This window comes from Rutilus rutilus, assembly GCF_951802725.1.
Source record: "Rutilus rutilus genome assembly, chromosome: 12".
NCBI lineage: Eukaryota > Metazoa > Chordata > Actinopteri > Cypriniformes > Leuciscidae > Rutilus > Rutilus rutilus.
The window spans coordinates 6,657,443-6,684,150 of record NC_140217.1 but is presented as its reverse complement, the minus strand read 5'-3'; the positions used below and the strand labels follow the sequence as shown (position 1 = coordinate 6,684,150).

Sequence of the window (26,708 nt, the reverse complement as noted above, 5' to 3'; positions counted from 1 at the left end):
CTCAGCGTTTTTGATTCCAAGCCAAGGCCATCCTATCTAAGCTGATTTTTACTTCAGGTTAATTCTGTGGAGGAAAAAAAAAAAAAAAAAAAAAATATATATATATATATATATATATATAATAATGATGATATATTATGATGTTAGTTTAATGGTGTACATCTGTATTTTTAGTGTTTTTAGCATTTTAATTAAGATTGTTACTTTAAATAATTTGTGGTGCCACGGCCCCCTGGTTGAGAACCATGGTTTATATATATAATTGTTCCCATTACGGTGTGCAAGGGAAGTCAGATAGGTTTAATGTAATGAGAATCCCACCTAACATGTGATATGACTCTATTGAAAAGAGAAACACTCCTCTTACTCATGAAACCATGCAAACATTTAGGCAAGTCTCATCTTTCAAATGCTCAAGACACTAAATCATTCATTTGAAAAAAGGATGAAATTTTGTTCTGGTCAGCTTATAGAAGTGTATTGCAGGACTTTAAATGTTAATGACTTTTCATGATGAACTTTGTGTAGGCTACTGTAGGCTATTATTATTCCTCACTTAAGTCACTCTGGTTAAACGCTTCTGCTAAATAAATGTCAATCAACGTGTCAACGCGTGACCAACTTGAACCCATTGCATGTGGTAATATTTCCCTTTATGCTTGTAATGATTCCTATTGAAATAACTGGATTTCACACATGAACAACTGCAGATGTGACCAATCTGACCATGGCTTTAATGTTGTATATCACAAAGTTTTTCAATCTTTTAGATGCAACAGGCCCCCTGATCATTCTGGTGTGAGGGCCCCCCATCTTAAAAAAAATGAATGCGTAAAAATCATATTTATACAGTGAAAAATATATATTATAAATATGCGTAAAATATTATTTGGAAAAAACAATCCACAAAGACTTTGTACAACTTTTCAGCAGGGAAAAAAAAGATGCTATGATATCGCAGTTGTGTTTACCTGTGCCTTTAAGAGAGCGTCTATAATAAGAAGTGGAAACATAATCCAGCTCTCGCTCTCTCTCTTTCTCTCTCGTTTTCCAGTCGCTGTGACTAGAGGCAAATAACGGAACCAGTTAGACCGTAAATTGCTCGACAGTTTTAAGTTGAATTTTTTTTATACCATATTTCGGAAAAGGTGTAGTCTAATAATAATAACTCCGTGTCCACCTTTAAAACTCTAAACACTGTCTCTTTAAGAGGGTTTACCTACCGACCTCCTGTTGATCCGACAGTATTTCCCCATACATTACTGTTCTTCTGTGTCTCCTGCCATCTGCGCTTTTCTTTATTTTTAACGGTTTATTTATTTATTTATTCACTTTGGAAACTTGAAGAAGCTCAAACATGGCAGAGGTAGGGAAAGGAGTCAACGCCGGGAAACTGGCCAGTAATGTACAGAAGAGGTTAACCCGAGCACAGGAGAAGGTATGCATGCTTACATTGACTCTTTTTTTTTCACCATGCTGTTTGTAGGCTACATTCAAATGCGACTTCTGAATAGGCGTTTAAAGATAGCTAAAAGTTAAATGATATGAAACCGTGTTTATAGTAAGAAGAGACTTTAAAAACAACAGCTGAAACTCATTGAAACGCTTCATATAATACTCGCCCCTGTGTTTGTCATGCCCCACTTGCGTTGGAAATTATGGTTTTATATCTCATTTTCAGAGCATCTTCTGTTAAAGTTATATTTGAAATTCTGAACTCTGAATTTTGATGGGATAATTTTGACATTTAGAATTTTCTTGCCATTGAATCAATCAATAATATCACACGTGTGTGTATAATCACAAAATAACAATTAATAATGATAAATAAATAACATATTGAACTTTTAATATTTTCACCATTACTGCACAAGAAATAGATAAAGTTCAATGAATCTTCATTGATCATTTGCCTCTATAGTTGGGTATGCAACGTGCGGGGTAAGTTGTCACATTGGTAAACTGCTGTTTATTGACCATGATTTGAGAAGAACATCTTTTAAAAAATGTATAATCTTAAAATCCTTTAAAAATCTTTCTCATCGTACAGTGTTTGTTTTTTAAAATGTGTTATATGCTATTTCCACATAATGTAAACAGTCCAATTATTAGCCTATGAAACATAGGACACATTATTTCTCCCTGAACTGTTATGAAAACATTTGGTTATAATCTACTATCATTATATACTTGGCATTTGTCTGAATGTGTGTCAGTGTAGTAATTTATGGGGTTCATTTGTTTAAGGTTTGGATTCATCCAAAACCACTGCTAGAGAAAACAAGCATTTGTGTAGTTGGACCTTATAATTACTGAGCACTTACGACAACTTCCTCATGCCCCAACTAGTCTGGCTATCTGCTGTTACATTGTGTACCACAGAAAAGCCCAGAATGTCCTCTTTTAGATACACACAGGACCTAAAACAGTCACATGTATGGGCTCAGAGATATTAACAGCATGTCTACTACAAAATGAATCTCTAGCTCTCAGGATCATATGAAGCAGTCTGGAAATGGTGATGTTGTAGCAGAGTTTAAGTCCCAGGGTATCAGTGGTGCATCAACACAAACCGACCCCCAGCTGAGTGTAGGAGGTCCTACACAGGAAGAGTCATTTCCACACTAAACACTCCAAATGACCACTGGCCTCCCAGAACGCACAGCTGGACACCAGAGCCTTGCACTGTGCAAAAGTCACACTTTTGATTTGAGTGACTCTAGGATGTAAGACAAGAGTTATAGGAACTACCTGATTTAGCCAGTCCCTAGGTGTACTTTCGGGGGCCGAGACATACACAGTGGTTAAACGAATTACTAATCTGCATTGGCACTAGGATCAGTAGGTTCCCTTTGCAGGGGCCACTTAAGAAACATCGGAAATTGGTTAATTTTAGCCTTTAAAAATCTTTGTTTTCATCATAACTGGTAGACAAACAAGAGGCTTGGACGACTTGGATATAGGAGATTTCTTAGGAAGATAGTTTTGTCATTTCCTGTCCCTATAAACCAAGCAGACTCATTACTTTGTAATCATAAAGATGTGTAAAAAGTTAAGAGGTTATTTAGGATCATTGTGCACACTGCATTTGTGTTTGTGTCCCTCTTCCTGTAGGGTAATTTCTCTTCGGTCCCACGTGCTGAACTCATAGGCCCAGTTGTTCAAATCCCAGCAGAAGGGTGGAGTTTAGGAACAAAAATTTAGTACAACTTTAAAACTGGTCGAAAAATACAACATTTGTATTATGTAATATACACACACTTTTTATTTTGCTCTTGATTAGTTTCCTATTAAGCTTTTCGGTAGCCTACAGTATAGTAAAAAAGAGATATTGGCGGCATAAAATAATCCACAAACAGCTGTAAATATCAACAAAAATATATTTATCTTTTATATTTTTTTTATATTTTATAAAATATTTATATTTGCTATTATTTATAAATAAGTTTGTAAACTACATTAGCACAATCATAAGTACGGTGGCCGAGTCAAAAGTTCTTTGCGAGCGAATGCAAAGTTTCTCGGGTGAACGTAAAAGCATTGAAATATTTTTTTTCCCCCATCTCATATTTTTTCCATCACCATGTCCCTAAGAGGCTCCGTTGAGTACTAGTAAATCCAGATTTGGTATTCTGAAAAAGTGTGTATCAGTATGATCCAATCCAATTTTGTTTGAAAATCCGGCACAAAATTAAGATGGATTACCTGATCCATGCAAAACATGGGATTTCCAAATCTAGATAATTCTGATTATAGATAATCGGTGCTCATCTTCAGCTGCTTTGTGTAAGGATTTTCTATAAAGATTTTTTTTTTGGAAGAAGTTTTTTATGCTGACCAAATCTACATCTATTTGATCAAAAATAAAAACATTAATATTGTGAAATATTATTACAAGTTCAAATAACTGTTTTATATTTCAATACTTTTTAAAATGTAATTTATTCCTGTGATGTAAAGCTGAATTTTCAGCATCATTTCTCCAATCACAAAAAAGTTGTGCTGCTGCTTAATATTTTTTGTAAATCATAATAGGTTTTTTTCAAAAATATTTTTGTACTAGAAATTTCAAAAGAAATCCATTGATTTAAAATAGAAATATTTTGTAACATTATAAATGTCTCATTTGAGCAATTTTGTTGCCTAATAAAAATATTTATTTATTTATAAAAAAAAAAAAACATTTAAATGGTAGTGTAAATCTGAGCTCAAGCTAGACAAAAAAGCACCATAAAAAAAGTCAATACAGCTTGTGTTTTGCGTGAATGATCCCTTTAGTGTGTTTTTTGGATTGATTGCTTTTGTGTGTAGACTTTGCAATGGGTCTAGATATTATTTGTGAGCAATAGTACCTGTAGTTGTTTAGCCTGCCTGAAGTCCTCAGCAGTCTTGGCTACCTCTTTAGAGTGTGAAAAGCTGGACTCACTCTAAAAGTTTCTGTATGTGTGTTTTTGTGTGTGTGTAGTCACTCCTTCTAAGTGATCCGCTGTCCATCAGCGTGATTAAGGTCTCAGTCTCCTCTTCCCCTCTGAAACTCAGCCAGGTAGAGGAGAGTTAACCATGAACCTCTAGTGGGAAATGGCCCACATCTCAGCAGTCTCCCCTGTCTTTTCTCACACTTCACTTTTCCCTCATCCACCTGTCTGTCATTAGTTGATGTCTGTCACTATTTTGGAACACCACGGCAAGTTGTTCTTGAGTCACCCATTCTTGCAGAAACATTCCAAAAGTGTCCATTAAGTATGGAGACTCCCCATCTCAATATGTCATAATGACCATGGAGATCAAGAGATGGGTGCAAAGTTACAACAACCTCCTTTTCTCAGATTAGAATCCCAAAGGAAGTGTCCTCAGGCTTCCCCTGACCTCTGCTCTGATTGGACAGGCGACATGCCAATCAAAAGCTCCACTGATGTTCAAACATGAGCCACACCTCTCTTCCGCACTCCACCCACACACCTGTCCGTGCTCATAGAGCTAGTGAGCAGTGTGTGGATTGGGCTATGAATAGCAGACAGGCTGTAGCTGTGAGCTAATCCCCAGAAACCCCTTGTGCAACAAACCGTGGTGTGTGTGAATGCCAACGGCTGTGGTCTGGGGTATTTTTGGTGTTGTAACTGAACACCAGCACACATTGAACAGAAGTAAAGACCAGTGTCCTTTATAAAACACGGATGAAGTGACATTTGCCTTTTACTTGGCAGAATGCAGTCATAAATTCACACACAGGCACAGGTTACTGGTAAATCTCTCTCATTCTAAGCCTCTTTTAACCTGTTAGTTAAAGCTCCACAGACATACTAATTAAGCCACTTGCCACTCCTATGAGACAGCAGAAGTGTGTTTACCTTGGACAGTTTTGTCCCAAAATGTAGTTCAATCTGACAAAAACTTTGTGGACATGCTTTTTTGATCCTAAATAATATCTAAAAGGTCTTCTATTAGGGTTATGGTTAGTCTATAGTAATTTTACCATAAGAAAATTGTACAACTAGAGCAGTAAAAAACAATAGAGTCTATGGTGTTATAAAGGAAAGATAGAATGAATATGCGCCTGCATGAGGTCAGATCAAGTGGGTGTATTAAATGGGTAGCTGACTTCAATTAGTATAAACTCGTCTCTCACTTGCTCGAATGTTTCTCTCGCACACACTGAGGAATCTCTCAGCTGCTGGACAAATGTTCAGCGCTATAGTCTGATCAGAATGGTATAATTTAAACATGCTGATTCAGAAAGCAGCTCAGCCCGAACTCACTGCTATTTCTTTAAAGGAAAAGTTCTCAAATGAAAACTCTGTCATCATTTACTCATGTCATACAAAGCTCATATGGCTTTCCTTTGTCTGTGAAATACAAAAGGAGACAATGTGAAAAAAATGTTCCTTCTGCTCTGATACAATGAAACCGTGAACTAATCATTTGTTTCACATAATTTATCTTTGGCTGCATTATAATTATTTCCTTATTCAGACTATGATCAAAGAATGTGGATGTGGATGTTTTTGAGGAATTTGACTATTGAAAATAAACATTTTAACTTCAAGTCAGCAATATGATCTGATCTTACCATCATTACTGCGTTCTGATGAAGTATTGAAAGACAACTTGTTACAAAGAGAGCTTATTTGATATATAATCAGCTGTGTAGCATCCATTATAACATTAACAAAAATATTAAGCGGCACTACAGTTTTCAACACTGATAATGAGTATAATAATATGAAAATGCTTCATGAGCACCAAATTAGCATATTAGGACAATATCTGGAGGATCATGTGACACTAGCTATGTTTCCATCCAAAGCTGAGAATTTAAAGGTAGGGTAGGCAATTTCGAAGAGGCTAGCGATAGCAAGCTAGCTTTGAAAGCACAAGATCCCACCCTCCCTTCAGAGCTTCTCCAAAGCTACGCCTCCTTCAAAACACATTAATGCGCAAATACTAGAGCAGAGTCTGAAAAGTGTAACGAGACAAGAGATGGTGTTAAATTACCTCATGTCTCAAAGCACATTACATTACAATAATAATGAGCATAAACAACTTACAGACCTCTAATGCCTAGTTCACACTACACAACTTTAAACGTCGGCAGATCGCTGTGCTGTTTAGACGACATGACTTGCTCTGGAGTCTTGAAGTCGTTGTGGTGTTCACACTATGTGACACTACGTAAATGATCTGCAACAGGGGGTTACACACTACACGAGCTGACAACAACTCTGTCACCCAACGACTCTATCCGGTCCCAAAACCACATTTTGTCACGAAAACATGCGCAAGAAGTGGAATGGGAAATGGCGCATTCCAATGGTGCATTGTCTAGTTGAAAATGGACGGCGGGACAAAATTGGCGGTAAAATTTTATATATATATATATATATATATATATATAATAGTTTGCGCAATGATCTGTTTAGAACCCCGAAAAAAAGAAAGAAAAATGAATATGGGTGAAAGGATGGATAAGCACACGCGGGCAGCAGGGATTGTCTGTCAGAGAGAGTTGGAGGCGAGTAAAACATTATAATGAAAAAGCAGCTGCCTGTTGTGGTTTGGCAACGATGGTTACAAATACAAAAGGCTTTTGTAATGTCATAACAAGCTGATCATTGGCTGTTGCTCGTCGCGACACGTGACACCACAGGCTATCGAGTCGGCCGACAGCTCCAGATATTTGGCATGCTATTTGTCTGGCGTCAGCGATGTGTCAGCGAGCGTTTTTGATGCGTCGTTAAGTATTTCACACTTAAAGATTGGCGAGCGCGGATCACCCGCAGATTTGCACGCGATTACAGCCTGACCTGTCGGCAAGCTCGTTAACTTGCAAATCGGGCTTAAATCGGGCTTAAAATCCTGTAGTGTGAACTAGCCATAACTTGTACCTTCTGACTGTCACTGCTGCAGATTCATTTTGGTGTTGATAGTGTTAGAAGACCATAGACGTATAGGGCCCTATCATACACCTGGTGCAATGCGGCACCAGGCACGACGCAAGTGTTTTTTGCTAGTTTCAGCCTGACACAGTAATCATTTTCACGTCCTGCGCCTTGTTGTTTAAATAGCAAATGCATTTGCGCCCATGGAAGTGCTGGTCTGAAAACGAGGTGTGTTCATGCGCATTGTTGGCACGTTGCTATTTCGAGGCAACTGAAATAGACTGAAATATTTGTTTTGTTATTTAAAGAGCACGTTAGTAATGTACGCCTATAGGCGGGTCCACAACACGCGTACACTTTGTCCTGTAAATGGTCTGCCTGCGCGCTTTAACCTTGTGCACGGGCAGAGCCGTCTCCTCGCTAGAGAAGCGTTCAGTGTTTCCGCTTGCAAAATCCGTCATGTAAATAGCGAATCCGCCATGGCGCGAGCACAACTGGCTTTTAAAGGGAATGGGAGATGATACTTTATTCACACCTACGCCTCTACCTACGCACTGTGTGTACCATGAGAGGGCGTTAATTAATGCCGTTTTTATTTTTTGCAGAATTTTTTTATTAATTATTAATCTATCTGTGTACAGCACTCATGACATATTGAGAAACAAAAGTGTTTGGGAATAAATAAAGGTGTGCATTTGTGTGTTGTAAAGTCAAATGTGTGCATGTGCGTGCATGGGTGGGGGATGAATGAAAATAAATCTGATTGGCTAGTTTAGTCCACACACGAAAAATGATATTACAGATAGTTAATAGTGCTGCGTACCCTGAGATAAAATCCTGCAGGAGCCCCTGTGAAACAAGATCGGTCCACTGGTTAGTCTAGTTATGCCATGATTGCCATCCTATCAGCACACAGTCACATGACTTTTCTGATGCGCATCCAGGAATTTATTCTGTAAATGTGTAGTTTATTTATTTTTCTTATCGGATGAAAAATGTATCCGACTCAATTGAGCGCATGCGCATCTTGATATTTCCTTCCAGCGTTTTTTTTTCCCGATACCCCAAAATGCGCATAAAAATAGGTGGATGGAAACATAGCTACTGAAGACTGTAGAAAATTCAGCTTTGCTATCAAATTTAAATGATATTTCACAATATTACTGTTTTACTAAATTTTTGAACAAGTAAATGCAACCTTGGTGAACACGAGACTTTCAAAAACATTTAAAAATCTTAAAGACTCTAAGCGTTTGAACGGTAGTGTATTCAGTTTAGGCTTAAAAACAAAAGACACAGAGCAAATAACGAAATTGACTGCTTGCCGTGCCTGCTTGGCTGATCAATGGTTATCACTCTATTTAAAGTAAATTGTGAGTCAGTACAAATACATTTTCTTTTATCTTCTGTATTATTTTATCATATAATACAGAATATCATATGAAAAATCCATATCGTTCAACCGCTAGCTCAGCCTGGGTGTACAGTCATATGCAGTGTTCCTGGAAGACCTCTGAGTCAGAGAGAATGCCTTCATCCCAGATCTCCTCTACTGCACAGGGAGCACATGTCATCCTGACACAGATCCAGGACACTGTATTTTAAGATGTCGGGGGCTCGAGGGAGGGGTCCTGCTGCAATGCATTCAGGATCAGCTTTCAAACACTCCCTCCCTGCACAGTAATACACATTCATACATTCTTGAAGAAGAGCACAGCTGACATGGCCTTTATTAATATAGTTTAGAGGTTACAGTGATTTCCACTCGAGCTTTATTGAATTCCTTTGCTCTTCTAGAGCAAGATTTTGTATTTTTCTGAAGTTTCCTGTTGTGTTTAGCCAAGTTCAGTTCTATAAAATATGTTGCTCTAGGAACTTTTTAGTTATTTTCTTAAGCGGGAATTATTTAAATGAGGAATATTATGACGTGTACGTTCCTTTTCAGGGAGTTGAGAAACAGTGTGCACTGATAAAGGCAATAACTCCCTTTGGGGTGACTTTGTGTTTTGTAACTTTGCAGAACTTTTTCATGATCAAACAGCAACATTACACACTAAAGATATAGGACCTCTTTACCATTATTGGAGAAAATGTGAGACCATTCACGGATACATCATTCTGTAAATTTCATCCTTTCATCTTGAATCCCTTTGGCATTATGACGTAGACTTCACAGGATGTGTTATTCTGTTGCCCACGTCAGGCTGACGGAGACCAATTCTTATGGGTCACAAATGGCATGGCATGTTTAATATGCTGCTAGGAGATGATATGGGGGAGCAGGAGGAAAAGGAAATGACCTCTGAATTAATAGAACCGGATACAAGCACTACCTCATACATGCTGGACAGGAAGTAGGACCATCTGAACTAAAGGAAATGTGCATAATTACATCTGCTAGGAAATAGTTACGTCTTTAAATAGTGGAAACATTGAATGGAACAAAAGGAAGATTTTGCTTTGAACTTCTGGTGGGTGTGTGGATGGCAGGAAAGTTTAGTACCTGACACACTCATGGGCACACATTGTTGCACGCCTCCTTGGTTTAGTTTCATTTTTTATGAACAGTTACTGTATGTCAGCATTCTTGATGGGGAAGAGGAACATGGAACCGATTCTGAAAGCACCATTTGCGTAGAATGTTTGGTGGCAGGGATCGGAGACCCTATTTTTACTTTTTTTAAATGCACATATGCATCTACACTCCAAAGACTGCTTGTAAAATTAAACATGCATTAAAAAAATGGTGAAAAAGTCCATTAGCCTGACAGAAATTTGGAGCAGATATCTTTTATTTATTTTTGATTTTCACTTAGAAAGAAACTTCTTGTCATGTTTGCAGTTGTTTTATGGATGTTTTAGGTTAGGATATTTTTCACATTTTCTCAAAATATCTTCTTTTGGGTTCCACATAAGAAAGAAAATCATACTTGTTTGGAACCATATGAGGGTGAATATATATTGAAGGAAATTTCACAATGACGGTAGGTTGTTTATTGTTTTAGGTTATTAGGATATTATATTTTTATATTCTTGCCTTGGGCCCCACAAATCCATGGGCTGGCCTGCACACATGTAATGCAGAAGTTGTGTACCGATTTGGGTTAGTTTGCATGTGAATGATGTCGGCTGTTTTGTGGTGTTCTCTGGTAGGTGATGCAAAAGCTGGGTAAGGCGGATGAAACGAAAGACACGGCCTTTGAGGAGGAAGTAGTCAACTTTAACAAGCAGCTGGTAAGAGCCTTAACCCTTCACCCTCTTTGACCCCCTTGCTTAATATACTGCTTCCATTGACATTTGACCTCTGACCATTTTCGTAGTTCTTAAATATCTAGTGATGATTTCATCTCTCTGTGATCCCTATCCACAGGTCGATGGCACCAAACTGCAGAAAGACTTGAAAGCGTATTTGGTGTCAGTCAAAAGTAAGACTCTATATTTGTGTCTATATTTGATGAAAGTGAACAAGAATAGTTTTAAAGGGATAGTTCACCCAAATAAATGATAATTTACTCATCCTCATGTTGTACCAAACAGGTTTGACTTTCTTCTGTGGAACATAAAATAAGATATTTTGAAGAATATTGGTAACCAAAAAAGTTTTGGTGACCATTGACTTACATTGTATGAACAAAGACATACTGTGACCAATCAAAATATCTTATTTTATGTTCCACAGAAGAAAGAAAGTCATACAGTTTTGGAACAACATAAGGGTTAGTAAATGTAAATGATGACAGATTTATCATTTCTTTAGGTGAACTATGCCTAATAGTTGCTATCACAAAAATCTGGGTTTATTGGTCTCTTGATTACACTTATGAAACATATTACATAATTTAGAGGAAGCTCAATGCTAATTTTAAAGAAACACTCAACACAATCAAGTGCAAAAACATAAAGAAACATATTTTCAGGTTGTCATATGGCAAAATTAGAACTAAATGTGCAATCGCTCGATCATGCTTCTTTGTATTTACATGCAGCCTTCTTTCAGGAAAAATACATGAGATTCTCTCAAAGCAAAAGAAATCATTGCGACTGAACAAACGCAGCCCTGCATGTATAGCTGTACCTGCCTCCACATGTAACAGAGATAAGGGCGTCACAAATTCTTTCTGGGTTATAAACATGTGGAACGTATTTTCAGTCTGGCCATATTTGTTTCTTCTCAAAGAAGATATTTTGAAAATGTCTGTGAACTTGACATTTTTTAGAAATGTAATAGACCCCAACCATCTTCAAAATATTTTATGTGTCAAAAGACCAAAGTAATGCACACATGTTTGGAACAAAGTGAGGGTGAATAAATGATGATGGAATAAAGATGGCATTTTAGGTGAACTGTCCTGTCCCTTTAAATCTCGATTTTAAATATGGCTCCTTATAGTATGTTGCTGTAATACTTTTGCTTTAAGCACTGGTGAGTGGTAATACATTAAATAAATGTGAAGCAGACAGACTTCTTCTTTGTACAGCAGACTATAACGGCGCTGTCCTAATGCACATCACCGTCCCCTCGACTTCCTGCCATGTGACCACAAAAGCTCTCACTTCTCTGAAAGACTCAAAGGGAAAGAGACTGCATGTGTGTTGGGTTGAGTGATTGAGCATTCATCCTCTGTGTGAATTTGCCAATGTCCGTCTCTTAGCTGACCCACTGCTTGTTTCCGCAGCCATGCACGAGTGTTCAAAGCGTCTGCATGACTGTCTGGCAGAAATGTACGACCCCGAGTGGTTTGGCAAAGAGGAGGTGGACTCCATCGCAGAGGTGTGTAAGCATGTCACTGGCAGAGCCTAACACTCTTTCTGGATTGTGTGACATTAGTGTTTTCGATGTGAAAAATCCCATAGGAGAGACAAAGCCACAAAGGACATCTCTTTAATATGTCAGTTGTTTCTCTTTAAGGCTCCTGGTTCGGCACATGTGCCTCCTGAAATCAAATGTCTTTTGTAGAGTTTCAGAAGAATGTCACAAACCAGATACCAACGCAGAGAAAAATGTTATTGAAAATGAGACTAAGTATGGATTAAATTGAATGACCAACCTTGGATGTTTCTCAACAATGTATTTTTGGTAAAAAATGTATACTTTTATTCAGAAATTAACACTTTTTTATATATAATGGTACAAAAGATTTGGTGAGTATAAGAGATTTCTTTAAAAAATCCTACCAAAGCCAAACTTTTGAACAGTACTGTGTATTTCAGTTAAGACCAAATTCCTTGCTCTATGCCCTCCACACACTCCTAAAGGGGTCATCGGATGCAAAATTCACTTTTATATGGTGTTTGCATATAAATGTGTCTTTGCAGTGTGTGGACACAACCACTATACAACGAAAAAAATCCATTCACTCAGCCTTAACACTCTCAATAATCAAGCCGTTTGGATTTTCTGAGCAATTTGATGTCATATTACTCATGCTCCGCCCACGACCACTGACGGACTGTCCCGTATTAGCATATTTCCGCCCTCTGCCATTTGTATAGAGCTGGTAAGTCCCGCCCATCCGTAAAACCCCAAGTGGACCTCTAGGTTGAAAAATCGTCAATGCAAGTGAATGTGAGAAAATGATTATTTTCTTGTCCCGTTTGAATTGTGCCATGAATGTGAACATATGTTGTCTGTGAATTTTTTATATAATTTTTCATGTTACGAGTTTGACAGTATATTGTATGATTCTTTGGCTAGCAGTTGTGGAAAAGACATAACGAGAAAGACTACATGTCGCCTATGTGACGTCACCCCATAACACATTTTCCCTCCACTTGTCAAATCACGGTGCTAATGCTGCGATAATCTATGGAGACAGATCGAGATGTCTGTGTGTTTTGTACCCAAATGTCACCATTCAAACCAAATGGGCTGTTCTTTCATCAGATTCCCGTCTGATGTAAAAACTAGGAAGCGAAGAGTTGTAGTCCACAAAGTGCTCTCACACAAAGTCTAACCGTATCAAACTTCTACGCGCTAAATTGTAGCATTCTTAACACGAAAAATTATATTAAAAATTCACAGACAACATATGTTCACATTCATGGCAAAATTCAAACGGGACCAGAAAATAATTATTTTCTCACATTCACTTGCATTGACGATTTTTCAACCTAGAGGTCCAGTGGGGTTAGCGGAAGGGGCGGGACTTACCAGCTCTATACTGTCCGACAAGGCAGGTTGCCAAGGCAGCACTTTACATGTCTAGCACTTTACACTTTACATGTCAACTGCTCACCCCCCATGGAAGAGAGGGGTGGGGTGAGCAGTTGCTCATTATCGTATAAAGAGACATGCACCGAAACGGGTCGCTGTGAACAGAGCTGTTTTTGAGGAGGTAAAAAGGGTGTTGTTTTACACAACCATTGAGGAATTTTAACCAAAGTATGTTACAAACTTTACATGAAGACCCTAAATCATACCAACTTGTGAAAAATGGGCATCTGATGACCCATTTAACAATTATCTCATTTGTGTGTATTGTTATTTATTAATATATCATATTAATTAAATGAAACATACCTGAAACATAGTTTATACAGTCATTTTAGAGCCACATTTTAGGACTGTATGCAATCGAAGAATGTGTCCGCACTGGTGTTTCAAACTCTGTCGACTCATTATTCTGCAATTTCTTTCTGTTTTCTAATTTTTTTTATTCATTCCTTCCACTCACCCATCTCTCCATGAGTGAAGGAGATGATAGAGAAAGAAATGGATAATAATTTAGAGGTAAACATGACCGATGACATCTTTAGAATCCAGACTGTAGGTCTAGTTTAGAGCTGGTGCTGGTGATGCTAAAGTAGTGCTACTGTAGTGCACTTTATATTAGAATAGATTTGTTCATACATATTTAGATTCGAGTCATCTGTGGTTTGTCAGTGTGTGAGAGAGAAAGCGTGAGAGTATGTGCCTTGGTGTGTCTGATCACATTTGTTTTACAGGACACCGACCTCCTGTGGCAAGAGTTCCACCAAAATCTTACTGACAATGCCCTCATTTCCATGGATGCATACTTGGCTCAATTTCCAGACATAAAGGTTTGTTTTTGCTTTAAAGGGATTCACACAAAAATCTGTGATCAATTCTATCATCATTTACTCCATCCAAACCTGAATTAATTTATTTTTTCTGCTGAATACAAAGATATTTTTGAAGAATATGGGTAACCAAACAGTTGATTTACTTCCATAGTATAGAATGGGGCCCATCAACTGTTTGGTTATCTGTATTCTTCAAAATATCTTCTTTTGTGTTCAGCAGAAGAAAGAAATTCATACAGTTTTGGAACAACTTGAGGGTGAGTTTTGGGTGAACTAACCCTTTAATAAGTGGTGCATGTAAGCATCACTTTCACTATTGCTTATAGCTTTAGGGATTTGAACCCCTAACCATATGTATTAAAATTTGGTGTGAAACTGTTGTTTGTGCTACAGGAATTATTGAGGCTTGTTAAGAATCACTATTGTTTTTCTAAGTAATCTGACTTATGATTTTTGCCTGGCTAGACTTACACTGAAGTAGGGACCCATCCATATATAGACACCAAAATATAATCAAGACTTGCAGGTGCACCACATAGAAACCACTCAGAACACCCTAGCAAACACTTAAAAACACTCATAACACTTTAGCAACCTTATAGCAACGGCCTGGCAACCAATCACCACACCCCTAGCATGCTCCTCTCATTTATAGTAGTTACCACTGTGTTAAATGGTCTTTGTTGTGACTCTCTGGCTCCCTCTGCAGGCTCGCATTGCTAAGCGTGAAAGGAAGCTGGTAGACTTTGACAGTGCCAGACATCATTTCGCTTCTATACAGAAAGGCAAGAAAAAGGATGAGGCCAAAATTGCCAAGGTATCAGATGCTCGTTCCAGCTCGTTAATGTATGCTAATACTGTACTGTCTGGCTTTTTGTTCACAAACCTTGTTAACTAACCAACTTAATGCTGTAACTAACTATGAGTAATTCATGTGTTGCTTGAGTATTTGCACAAGCGTGTGTCTCCCTCTCTCTTTGCTTGCATGTCTAGCCTCTGACTCTGGTGGAGAAGGCTGCTCCCGGCTGGGCTCAGGGAATAATCACAGCACACCAATTCGCTCAAACTAACCTCTCAAGAAACCAGGTGACTCACCTGTCACTCAGGAGCCTGTAAACCCTCCCTTAACCTGCCTAACTCCACCCACCTGCTCACAGTCCACACCCACTCACAGCATGGCATCTTTATGTAGCATCTGTGTATTTACTGCATATTTTTATGTATGACTTAAAAATACAATTTTTTTTTCAAAGAATACTGTTCAAAAGATTGAGGTCGGTATGCTTTTTAAAAAAAATGTTTTTGAAATAAGTCTCTTAAAGCAACACTAAGGAACATTTTTAACCTTAAAATAATGTTTCCAAAATCGTATCAGTGGTTCATCAAGTCGTAACAGGGTGAAAGGCACTTCTGGATTCGCTTTGAAGCCGTATATCTGCTATAACCACACTATGCAAGTTTGCCAAACCGGGTCGCGTTTCTGTAGTTCGAATGAGACATAAGAAAACTACAAATTTGACTTGCTTTACGTCAAGCGTTACAATAGTCATTATTTAGTTTTTCTTCATTTCTGATGTCGCAATACATCATACTTTCCGTGGACATCATTCATTCCAAAGCCGGTGCTAGATAAACAGCGAGCGTGTGTGCGACAGTAGGCTTCGGGCGGCAAAATGACTTACGACAGCGGTAATGGACAATTCCGCTTCCAACCTGTAGGGCGACCGAAGAGGAAAAGTTCCTTAGTGTTGCTTTAATGTCCCCAAGGCTAAATTAATTTAATCAAAAGTATAGTAAAAACAGTACTTTTGCGAACTATTATTTAAGTGCCCCTATTATGCTATTTTAAAGCTTATTAATTTTGTTTTGGAGGTCTCCTACGATAGGTTTACATGCATCCAGAGTCCAAAAACGGTTCATTCGAAGACTCAGTCTCTCTAGACCCCTCCTTTCCGAGAGCCTAATTGCTCTGATTGGTCTGACGGCCCAGTCCGTTGTGATTGGTCTACCACTCACAGCGCGTGTCGGAAACCAAGCGCCCATGGTGTCATTTTTTCCATATCAATTCCTAAATGGATTCGCAGCCCGGACAACAGCGTCTTCTCAACATGTTGAAACACAAACCAAACTCTTCCAGACCTCAGCGACAACTACAGTGTAGTTGTATGTTGTTTGCGGGCAGCCGATGAAGAGCATAGGCGGCATTATGCAAATTTGTTGCATTGTTAAGTAGGTAATAGGTATGTAACAGGAAGTGAGACTCGGTGTCAGGCCGTTCAGAATCAATTCTTTTGGGAGACAATAACTCCATTCATTGTGCAGTTTGATCTTTGAAACTTTGCAGACATTTTACATTTACAAACAGCTATTTTACACACTGCATGAAAGGTAATATTTGAATAAACATAATAGGGGCACATTTTAAATAATCGTTTTCTATTGTACTATATTTTCAGATGTAATTTCAATCAAAGCTGAATTTTCAGCATCATTACTCCAGTCTTCATTGTCACATGATCCTGCAGAAATCATTCTAATATGCTGATTTGCTGCTCAAGAAACATTTATTATTGTTAGCATTTATTGTGCTGCTTAATATTTTTGTGGAAACTGTTTTTTTTTTCAGGATTCTTTGATTAATAGAAAGTAAAAAAAAAAAAACATTTATTTGAAAAAAGTAAAAAAGAAAGAAAAAAACCTTTTGATCGGTAGTGTAGTTCACTCTAAAAATAAAAATTCTGTCCTAATTCCCTCACTATTTCTTTTCCTCCATGAAATACTGGTGAAACTCGAAAAAATGTAATATCGTGCAAAAATATAACTTTTGCACGATATAATTTTTTTTCGAGTTTCACCACGATAGTGCTTATGAAAATCCCAAATTCAAAATCTCAGAAAATTTGAATATTACATGAAATCAATAAAAAACAAACATTTTAAATACAGAAATGTCGGCCCTCTGAAAAGTATAATCATGCATATGTATATAGTTTTTTATATATATATATATATATATATATATATATATATACTAAATATATTAGTTTCACCTTTTAATTTAAATTACTGAACACAAACTTCTGCAAGATTTTCAAATTTTTCAAGTTTCACCTGTACAAAAGGACGTATTTAGCAGACTGTCCAAGCTGCTCTTTCCATACAATGGAAATAGATGGCGCCAGTGAAATCTAATGAAAATGAATCAAAATATTTAAGTTGCTCTGCAAAACATGCAGGAATTAGTGTTTGATGTTGTCTCTATAGTGCACAGGTTAATTTGCAGTACTTTTTAAAATATATTTTTTGGTGCAGTTTTTTCCTTTTTGGAGCTTGATAGACCCTGGTAACTATGTTTTCATTGAATGAAGAAATGCTACAAAACATTCTTCAATTTTTTTCTTTTTGTGTTCAACAAAAGAAATTAATACAGTTCGTAATTATATGATGGTGAGTAAATGTTTTATTTTTGTTTTAAATGCTTTCTGCAGATTTCAGTTAAAGGGATCAGATCACAGGATCTATTTGTCCACAGTCCATTCGTGCAGTGATGAATGCATAATTCTTTATTTACACATTTTCATAAATGATAGTGTCTTTAGCCTAATAAATGTGTGTGTTTGTGTGTGTGTTTAGGCTGAGGAAGAGTTGGGGAGAGCTCAGAAGGTATTTGAGGAGATTAATTATGATCTCCAGGAGGAACTTCCCACCCTGTGGAACAGGTAATAACCACCTATTCATCCTGCCATCTCTCATGTATCTCTCTTATTCCTTCTCCTTAAATGAACAGTTCACCTAAAAATGAACAACCACCATGTCGTTCCAAACCGGTGTGCTGGAGTCTCTTGTGCTCACCAAGGCTGCATTTAAAAAATACAGTAAAAACAGTAATATCATGAAATATTATTACCAATTAAAGTAACTGTTTTCTATTTGAATATATCTAAAAATGTAATTTAATCCTGTAATGACAAAGCTGGATTTTCAGCATCATTACTCCAGTCTTTTATTTTTATTTTATTATTATCAATGTTGAGAACAGTTGTTCAGCTTCATATTTTGTGGAAACAGTGATACCATTATTGTTTCAGTATTCTTTGATAAAAAAGAAAGTTAAAAACAGCATTATTTGAAGTAGAAATCTTTTGTAACATTGTAAATGTCTTTACTGTTACTTTGGATACATTTAAAAGCACACAAGTCATATTTTGTATGATACTTTTATGTTGTTATTTGTCTTTTTTGAGCTTGAGAGGTCATAATGAACTGTCATTATATGAAGAAAAAAAAAACTGCAATTATCCTTCTTTTGTGTTCCATGATTGGAATAACATGATGGCAAGTAATTAACAGAATATAATTATTTGGTGAAGTTTTTTCTTTTAAATGAACTGATGTTGACTCCTCTCTGTCTCTTTGTCTCTCTCTATCTCTCTCTCTGCAGTCGTGTTGGCATCTATGTTAACACATTCCAGAGTGTAGCCGGCCTGGAGGAAAAATTTCACAGGGAGATGGGCAAAGTGAGCCAATAATAAGAGACTTATTAACAAGAGATAAATTAGATTATTGTTGTTAGTTACCAGGGTATGTCGCACTCTCTCGCACACAGCTGAACCAGAATCTAAGTGATGTTATGTCCAAACTGGATGAGCAGCGTCTAGCCAAGTGAGTGCTTATATCTTGCGATATTTCCTGTCTGTATAGACACTTCTGGTTTCCTGTAGTTTAGAGTCCTTGTTTTCCCTGTAAATTAAACCAACCCTTCCCCCAATCAACCCACAGAAAAGGTGTCAAGACAGCAAACATTGGGAAGAGGTAATAGCTCTCATGTTTTGTGTGTGTTTGTATATGCAACATTTATTGCATTAAAGGCATACTAACACTTGGTTGCTCTGGAAACTTCCCGCAAATGTTTTGAGTGTGCATGGGACCATGTGTAAATGCTGACACAAGAAATAACTGCATGACTGGAATGTGTTTGAAATGCAGTAATTGTGCATGGTATGGTTTAAGCCAATCTGTCTGCTGTATTAACACTGATCTGTGCTGCCCTCTAGTGATGTATATCAGTCATTACACAATCGGCAGGCCAAATGTAGTAGTTATTTACCAATGTGTGTTTCTCAAGCAGTGAAGAAGCAGCCAACCACAGTCCCTCAGATTCTGGGTCAGACGCCCCTAAATCACCACAAAAGGTACTGTGGATGTGAGAATGCTTTTATTTTCTGTCTATTATGTCACATTGCCTATGCTATGGAGTGTGTCTTACAGTATGTATAAAACTAAAGATGCAAAAAAATAAATCCAGACCCTTTATTATGTCAGCAAGAGAAAGCCAACACACTGAAATGCTATTTATGCAACTTCTTCTTCTGAGACAAACATTTCTAATTCATCCAAGGGCTTTCAAGCTAGAACCAACAAGCAACATGCTAATTTATGCTTGCAACATGCTAATTCATGCTAACAACATGTTAAAACTTGCTAGCAATGTGCTAATTCATGTTAGAAACATGCTAACAACGTGTTAAATCAGGCTAGCTACATGTTAAAACATGCCACAAATGTGGTTATTCATGTAAGAAACATGCTAGCAACATGTTAAAACCAAGTGTGCTACACACATCCTGAAAAGTGAAGCCAATGCATTTCAATCGCCTCCTGGTGGATGGCTGCAGTATAGGTCATAAACCCCGCCCTCTCCATATGGAATGTGAGCCAAACTATAAAAAAAAATCCAATTACACTTCAATAATTTTTTTTCCAAAGATGGTTTCTGTCATCTTATGTAGTTCTGATTGAGCACACTTATGTTCAAGTGTTCATTTTTCCAGTTAGTTTGGTTTTTAGTTATTTTATGCTATAAAAACGGGGTGTATATCATGATTGACAGCTAAACCATGCTAAATAATGCTAGCAACATGTTAGAAAATGCTAACAATGTGTTAAATCATGCTAAAACATGTTAGCAATATACTATTTATAGCAATAAAAGGTTTAAAATAAACCTAAAACTATAGGCACTGCCTAACAATAGAAGTCTGTGGTATGTCTTCATGTAGATGACTAGGTAAACATGACTGTGTGTAAGCAAACTAAAAGCATGTTACACAGAAAAAGTCTAATCATGAACAGTGCTGATTTGGTGTTTTAACTTAACCGCAGTGTGTTCTCCTCATTATGTGCATGTGTGTGTTGGTGTGGCAGTCCAGAGAGGGACCGCCGGTCTCACGGCCCCCGAGGCCTGCTTCGCCTCAGGAGGTGAAAGAGGACAACATCATTAACCTGTTTGAGGATGCAGTGGTGCCTGACATTAACATTTCAACCCAGCCACAGGTCAGAGGTCAAATGACTCCCTCCCCTGCTCATCTAAGCACTCACTCCAATCTCTTCCTCTTCACATGTTTTAATTTACAATATATCTCCATTCTTAATGAGCACAGTCATCCATTTCTACCCTAAAAGTGACTGTTTCCGCCATATTATTATCTCTCTTTCTGCTCATTCTACTAAAGTATCACTAGCTCTCGAGTTTGTAAACTTTACCATAATTTCTTTCTGCAAACCCAATGATTCCATTAAATATTGTAACTGTCCTAGTAAAGGTGATGTTTTGTACTGTACACAACAGTGTAATGGTCCAGTAGTATGTAGCCTGCAGGATTTAGATCTGGATGCTTTGAAAGCACTCAGCGCTGCTCTAGTCCACCAGGTGGGTGTCAAAGGACAGGAGAGGTCAGGATGGCGAAGGGTAAAGGTCAGGGTTCAGGGGCCAGGAAAACCATGCTGCCATCTATAGCTGCGTTTCAGGCTGTGTTCGAAATCGCATACTCTCTTGAGTAGGCACTTATTTTGAATAAGTACTTTTTGACCGCTAAAAAAAAAGTATGTTCTATATAGCATGAATGTGTGTAATATGAATGTAATCCGGATGTGCTACATTCGCCATGCTGTCATTATCATTTGACCTATCAGCATTATTTGTGTCGCATCACTGTCATTCATAAATACTCTCCTGTGGCCTCATGGGATAAAGTGTCAATTTTTATAAATTATACATTTGTTTAATGCACCATTCTATAGGCCTGTAAGTATGTTTGGGCTGTTGGAGAAAATATTAAAAAGTACACAAACAAAAACACAAACAGCTTAATGTAGCTACAAGTATTACGCGGTTTAATGTCAAAGTAACTCCAATATCATACACTACAGTTGCGTGGGGTGGGGGTAAATTAAGCACGATCTGCTGGGACGTCACAGTACTGTTGCATTGTGGTCTATGAATCTGCCTGAAGTGGACATATTGAGTAGGTCTGTCCAAATAAACTTCTCTCGCCCACTTGACGAAGTTGAAAGCACTTAAGTGCTTATGTCTAAAAGAGGAGATGCATCTTGGATTTTGCTGTGGAAAGCCATTCGTTTCCCCACTTTTATATAAATGCATCCAATGTTAATGTACATGAGTGTGTATTTTTTAATCTTTGATATAGTCTCTTTAGTTCATTTGAGTTTCAGTGACGTATTTACTCCATGCATGTGATGCATGTTAACTCTCTTACTGCTAGTTTCCATAACAAGACCCAGGGACAGACTCAGAGCAGAACATTTTTTACATTTACTTTTATTCATTTAGAAAACGCTTTAATCCAAAGTGACTTTCTGTGTATTCTAATAATCAAATGAAATAATCAAAAGTTTGGGGTCAGTAGAATATTTTACAAATAAAATTTTGCATTCAATTTTTTAAAAAGACAATAAAGAGATTTAAAATGTTAATAAACGATTCTCACCCTTCTTTGAATTATGTGACACTGAAGACTGGAGTAGTGATGCTGACAATTCAGCTTTGCATCACAGGAATAAGTTATGTTCAAATAGAAAACAAAATTTTATTTTCAAATCAAATTAATGCAGCCTTGTGAGCATAAAATACTTTTTTCAAAAAATAAAAAATCTTACCGATCCCAAACTTCTATAGTCGATAGATTGCGAGGATTACTGTATATTTATTTTCTTCTTACTCTTGTTCATGGTTTTCCAGGGGCCACTATTAGATCACTTCACCTTTGACAAATGCTTTCCTCTCATATTTGCTGCATTAGCTCTGAACACTGTTTATTATAAGCATAAGTGGGGTTGATGAGAGCTCTCTCCCTACTGTTGACAAGGTGATGAACGTACCTTGCACTCTTTTTATGGGCCTCATTTATCTCACTCTTTCATTCTGTGCTTCCTCATGGAAGGGGGCTTCATGGGATTCATGGGAGGTAAGACACTTGTAATGGATCAGTTCTCTCTCGAAATACTCTTTGTGATTCTTGTGGTATGATTGAGCATAACAGAACCATTTAATGGTGCTTTTGGATGAAAGTCTTCTACAATCTTTGGATCGAGAAATCACAAACAAAACCACACACGAACACACAGACATTTATCAAAAATGAAGAACCACTCATGTTTCTACCATGTATTTGGACTTTCCTCTCTTCATACCATGCATATATCTTGTTTATCTATCTTCTATATATATCTTATACATTTATACCATGTATTTGGACTTAGAAGGGTTTTACTGTAAATGTAAATTAATTATTATTATTATTATTATTAATTAATTATAATAATTATTAACATTGTAAATAACATATATCAGGGGTTATTGTTAGCAAAACAATATAGATACATAGACAGACAGACAGACAGACAGATGGATAGATGGATACTGTAGATAGATAGATAGACTTAAATAATTTAAAAAATGAATGAATAAAAATGTACTATAATTGCTTTGAGTTAGTAATTAAGTGACAAATTGTTATTGATCAAATTAGAATTATTACAAATTAGTCTGTCATTCAAGGGAATAAACAGAAATCAACAATTAACTTGACTTCAGATCATGTTGGGAGATAGTTTAGAGTGAACAGTAATTCACGTCTCTTATCTATCTTTTCCTTCATTTCCTTCATTATCTATCTTTGCCTTTTGCCCCATTGCCTGCCCTTTTCTCCCATGGCATCTATTTTACCCAAAATCCAAACAATCTGTCCCAAATCCAAAAAAACAATCCTGGCCGACCCTTCCTCCCCCATCCCAGCCCGGTCAGACCCCCGCTGGAGACCCCTCTCAGGACTCGGATGATGAAGCTGCCGCTCAGACGAATGAAGCTCCTCCGTGGGATGATGAGGTCACTCCTGCCGTAGAGCCGTATGAACCCCCCAGCTGGCATGAGCAGGACAGTGTGTCTGCGCAGTCAGGCTGGGTCAGTGAAACTGCTGCGACTGCAGAGGCTGGACTCGCGCAGCCAGACTGGGAGGACAGGGGTGTGGAGTGCTGGGGCGAGGAAGGGTCCCAGGTAGGGCAAGAGCAGGACGTAGATACAAACTGGGGCAGTGGTGCGACTCAGGCTTGGGAGGCGGAGTCAAAGCCGCCTCAGTGGGAAGAGCTTCAAAGTGTAAGAGGAGCAAGAGTCTGGATTAATTGTGTAGTGTTAGGATGGCCCAGAAGTAAATAATGTTGTTCTGTGGGTGTGTGGCTATTTTCCACCGTGTTCATGTTGAATGTTCGTTTATGCCTAAATGTGTTTTTCTGTGTATATCATGTTTGTTTTATTCTCTGTTGCTCAGGTGTGGTTAACTGTTTCTTTTTATTTTATTGTCATTTCATTTTTGCATTTAGAATGAAGTTCCAACAGTGACAAATGGCTCATCAGATGCAGAGCTTCCTCCATCTGTTCTTTATAAGGTAAGTTTAATTGGGAACCCAAGAACCCAGAGAATATTGAGGTCTGTAAAGATGTCTCTTTAGTAAAAACAGTAATATTGTGAAATAGTATTAAAATGTAACTTATTCCTGTGATGCAAAGCTGAATCTTCAGCATCATTACTCCAGTCTTCAGTGTTGCATGATGCTTCAGAAATCAATCTATTAGGCAGATTTACTCAAGAAACATTTCTTATAATGAAAGTTGAAAACGGTTTCGTGGAAACCAAGATTCTTTGATTAACAGAAAGTTCAAAAGAACAGCATTGTAAAAGTCTTTAAATGACACTTTTTAAAATGTATTAATATGATTCTTGGTAGGTGAAAGCAATGCATGACTACGGAGCAACAGACAGTGATGAACTCGACCTGAAGGCTGGTGATATTGTGCTTGTGCTTCCCTTTGCCAACCCAGATGAACAGGTCAGTCATGGCACACATGCTCAAACACACTCGCATACAATCGGACAATGACTCATTGTCTTGTCTTTTTGTTTGTGTGCACAGGATGATGGCTGGTTAGTGGGCGTAAAAGAGTCACACTGGCTTGAGAATAAAAACCTCCTAGTAAAAGGAGTCTTCCCTGAAAACTTCACCCAGAAACTGTGAGCGGAACAGCCACCTCACAATCACCTGTTCTTATCCTTCGTTTTCTCACCACTCTACTGTGATGACATTTTTTATAAAACATGCTCAAAAATAAGGGCTTCTCAAGCGAAAAAAAAAAAAGCTCTGTTCTATATACATGGTCACTCTTGTAGAAGAGTAAAGGTAAATTCATCAGATCATATTTGCAACAGCATGCTTTACACTAAAAAGTGATATGGACACAATTAAAAGATGCCAGATATGGATGAAGACCGGGGCCGATTTGATTGATGATTGTCGTTGGCCCATTTTGGGATGTTTGTTTAGTACACGAAGCATCAGTTCAAATCTTTTTGTCTATTTTTTTATCAACTGACATCAGTCAATATACTCAACATGAAATCGAAATTGACCCCATTTACTTTCTTAACATACCTTTTCGATCTTACTGTATACTATTCTTCAGTGCTTGTTCCACATACTGTAAAAACGGGTAGAATACTGTTTCCACAAAGCAAGAAATAGCAAGTGGATGCTCTTTACACAAAGTGTAAATATAATTAATATAGTATTTGTACTAAAGATAAAATATCTGAGCAATGGTGGGCGGAGTTTGTGAGAGAACAAGGTTGGCTATCTGGACTTAGTATAAGTAGGCATTGCATATTTGATCAAGATTAAAAAGTCAGCTGATAGCACAAATTAAACAATAAACCATAAATACAAAAAATACTTCAGGTGCGAAGTGCAAACTCTATTTCATGTTGACTATTGAAACTATCTATTTTTTGTTGATTTCATTATCTCTTGACTCTCCTGAACATGTAGAAGCCCCTTCATCCTCTCAGTAAATTTTTTTTTGAAAATGTTGTTCCGTAGATGGGGTATCTAGCACTACATGTGAGGGGCTCATCATCTCAGTACTTTTATGATCAATAACTTCATGATATGGTATGTTCTTCTTTGTTCTGTTTTTGAGGTATTCAGGTATATGCCACCAAAAATTATGACGATTATGCTATGGGACAAACCACTGTGGTTATACTGTACGAACGACAGTTTGCTCGAAACATTTTTGCTACGTATTTTAAAATTGAAGAGGTTTAAACATTTGTCATGGTTGCATGAATGTTTTATATATCCTTTTAGATGGGTGCACATATGCTTTATTTTGTAATCTTACTGAGATTTAAAATAGAAAATCAGGTCAAAAATAGATTTCAATTTTCAGTTGGTATTGATCTCGAAAAATGTATTCTGTAGTGCACTGATACTCTGATTACATGCAGCATTAGGGTGGAATACACTGAATGAATTGAGCTGAATTTATTCACACTGTACAGCATCACGCCACCACTGTGATTCAGGCTGAATCACTTATTTAAAATGGCATCCACATCTGGATATATGCCTGGTTATAATGCTCTTCTTTGTCATTTGATGAATTACAGCTGTCATGCTCAATAGAAATATGTGCACAAACATCTCTTTTTAATCAAATTCAGTTTTCTATAATGTTGAACTGACACTGCATTGTTAAGAAATGACAATGACTCAGTATTTTAGCATGTTTAGCTGGTTAAAATTGTTTGGTTGAAATGTAAAAGTGCTTCAACTACTTACTAAATTGCATCTCTGTTTTAATACCTAATGTCAAAATTTGATGTCATATATTCTGGGAATCTAATTTTGCCAAAACAGTGTGGAATCTACCAAAGAGGGTAAATTAGCTGCTAATTTGTGTTGTAAACTGTTACTCTTGTGTATTATAAATTCTGACATTGTCAGTCTGTATTGTGTAAATCTTAGTTATACATATATTATCTCTCTCTGACCTGTTTACATACCAGAGCTTTAATTTTCTCACCCAAGAAGCTCTATATTTGAATCAGTTTTGAATATTAAAATATTTATCAGACCTTTGAAATGAACAGACAGCTG

General features: G+C 37.3%; 1 protein-coding gene across 2 annotated transcripts; it reads left to right on the top strand.

Annotated features, from left to right (window-relative positions):
* Positions 1-975: 975 nt before the first annotated feature.
* Positions 976-25,619, top strand: bin1b (bridging integrator 1b). Of its 2 annotated transcripts, XM_084425890.1 has the most exons (19): positions 976-1,438; positions 10,530-10,610; positions 10,747-10,801; positions 12,053-12,147; positions 14,071-14,106; positions 14,322-14,417; positions 15,130-15,237; positions 15,414-15,506; positions 18,054-18,139; positions 18,862-18,937; positions 19,027-19,082; positions 19,200-19,232; positions 19,549-19,612; positions 20,625-20,753; positions 22,661-22,684; positions 23,515-23,871; positions 24,096-24,161; positions 24,501-24,602; positions 24,687-24,937. In XM_084425890.1, the coding sequence occupies exons 1-19, from the start codon at positions 1,358-1,360 to the stop codon at positions 24,786-24,788; spliced, it is 1,740 nt and encodes a 579-aa protein (XP_084282016.1). In that variant the 5' UTR covers positions 976-1,357; the 3' UTR covers positions 24,789-24,937. The 2 variants fall into 2 exon arrangements, with proteins under 2 accessions (XP_084282016.1, XP_084282015.1); XM_084425889.1 differs by lacking the exons at positions 14,071-14,106; positions 15,414-15,506; positions 20,625-20,753; positions 22,661-22,684; positions 23,515-23,871 and having other exon boundaries at positions 1,057-1,438; positions 24,687-25,619.
* Positions 25,620-26,708: the final 1,089 nt, after the last annotated feature.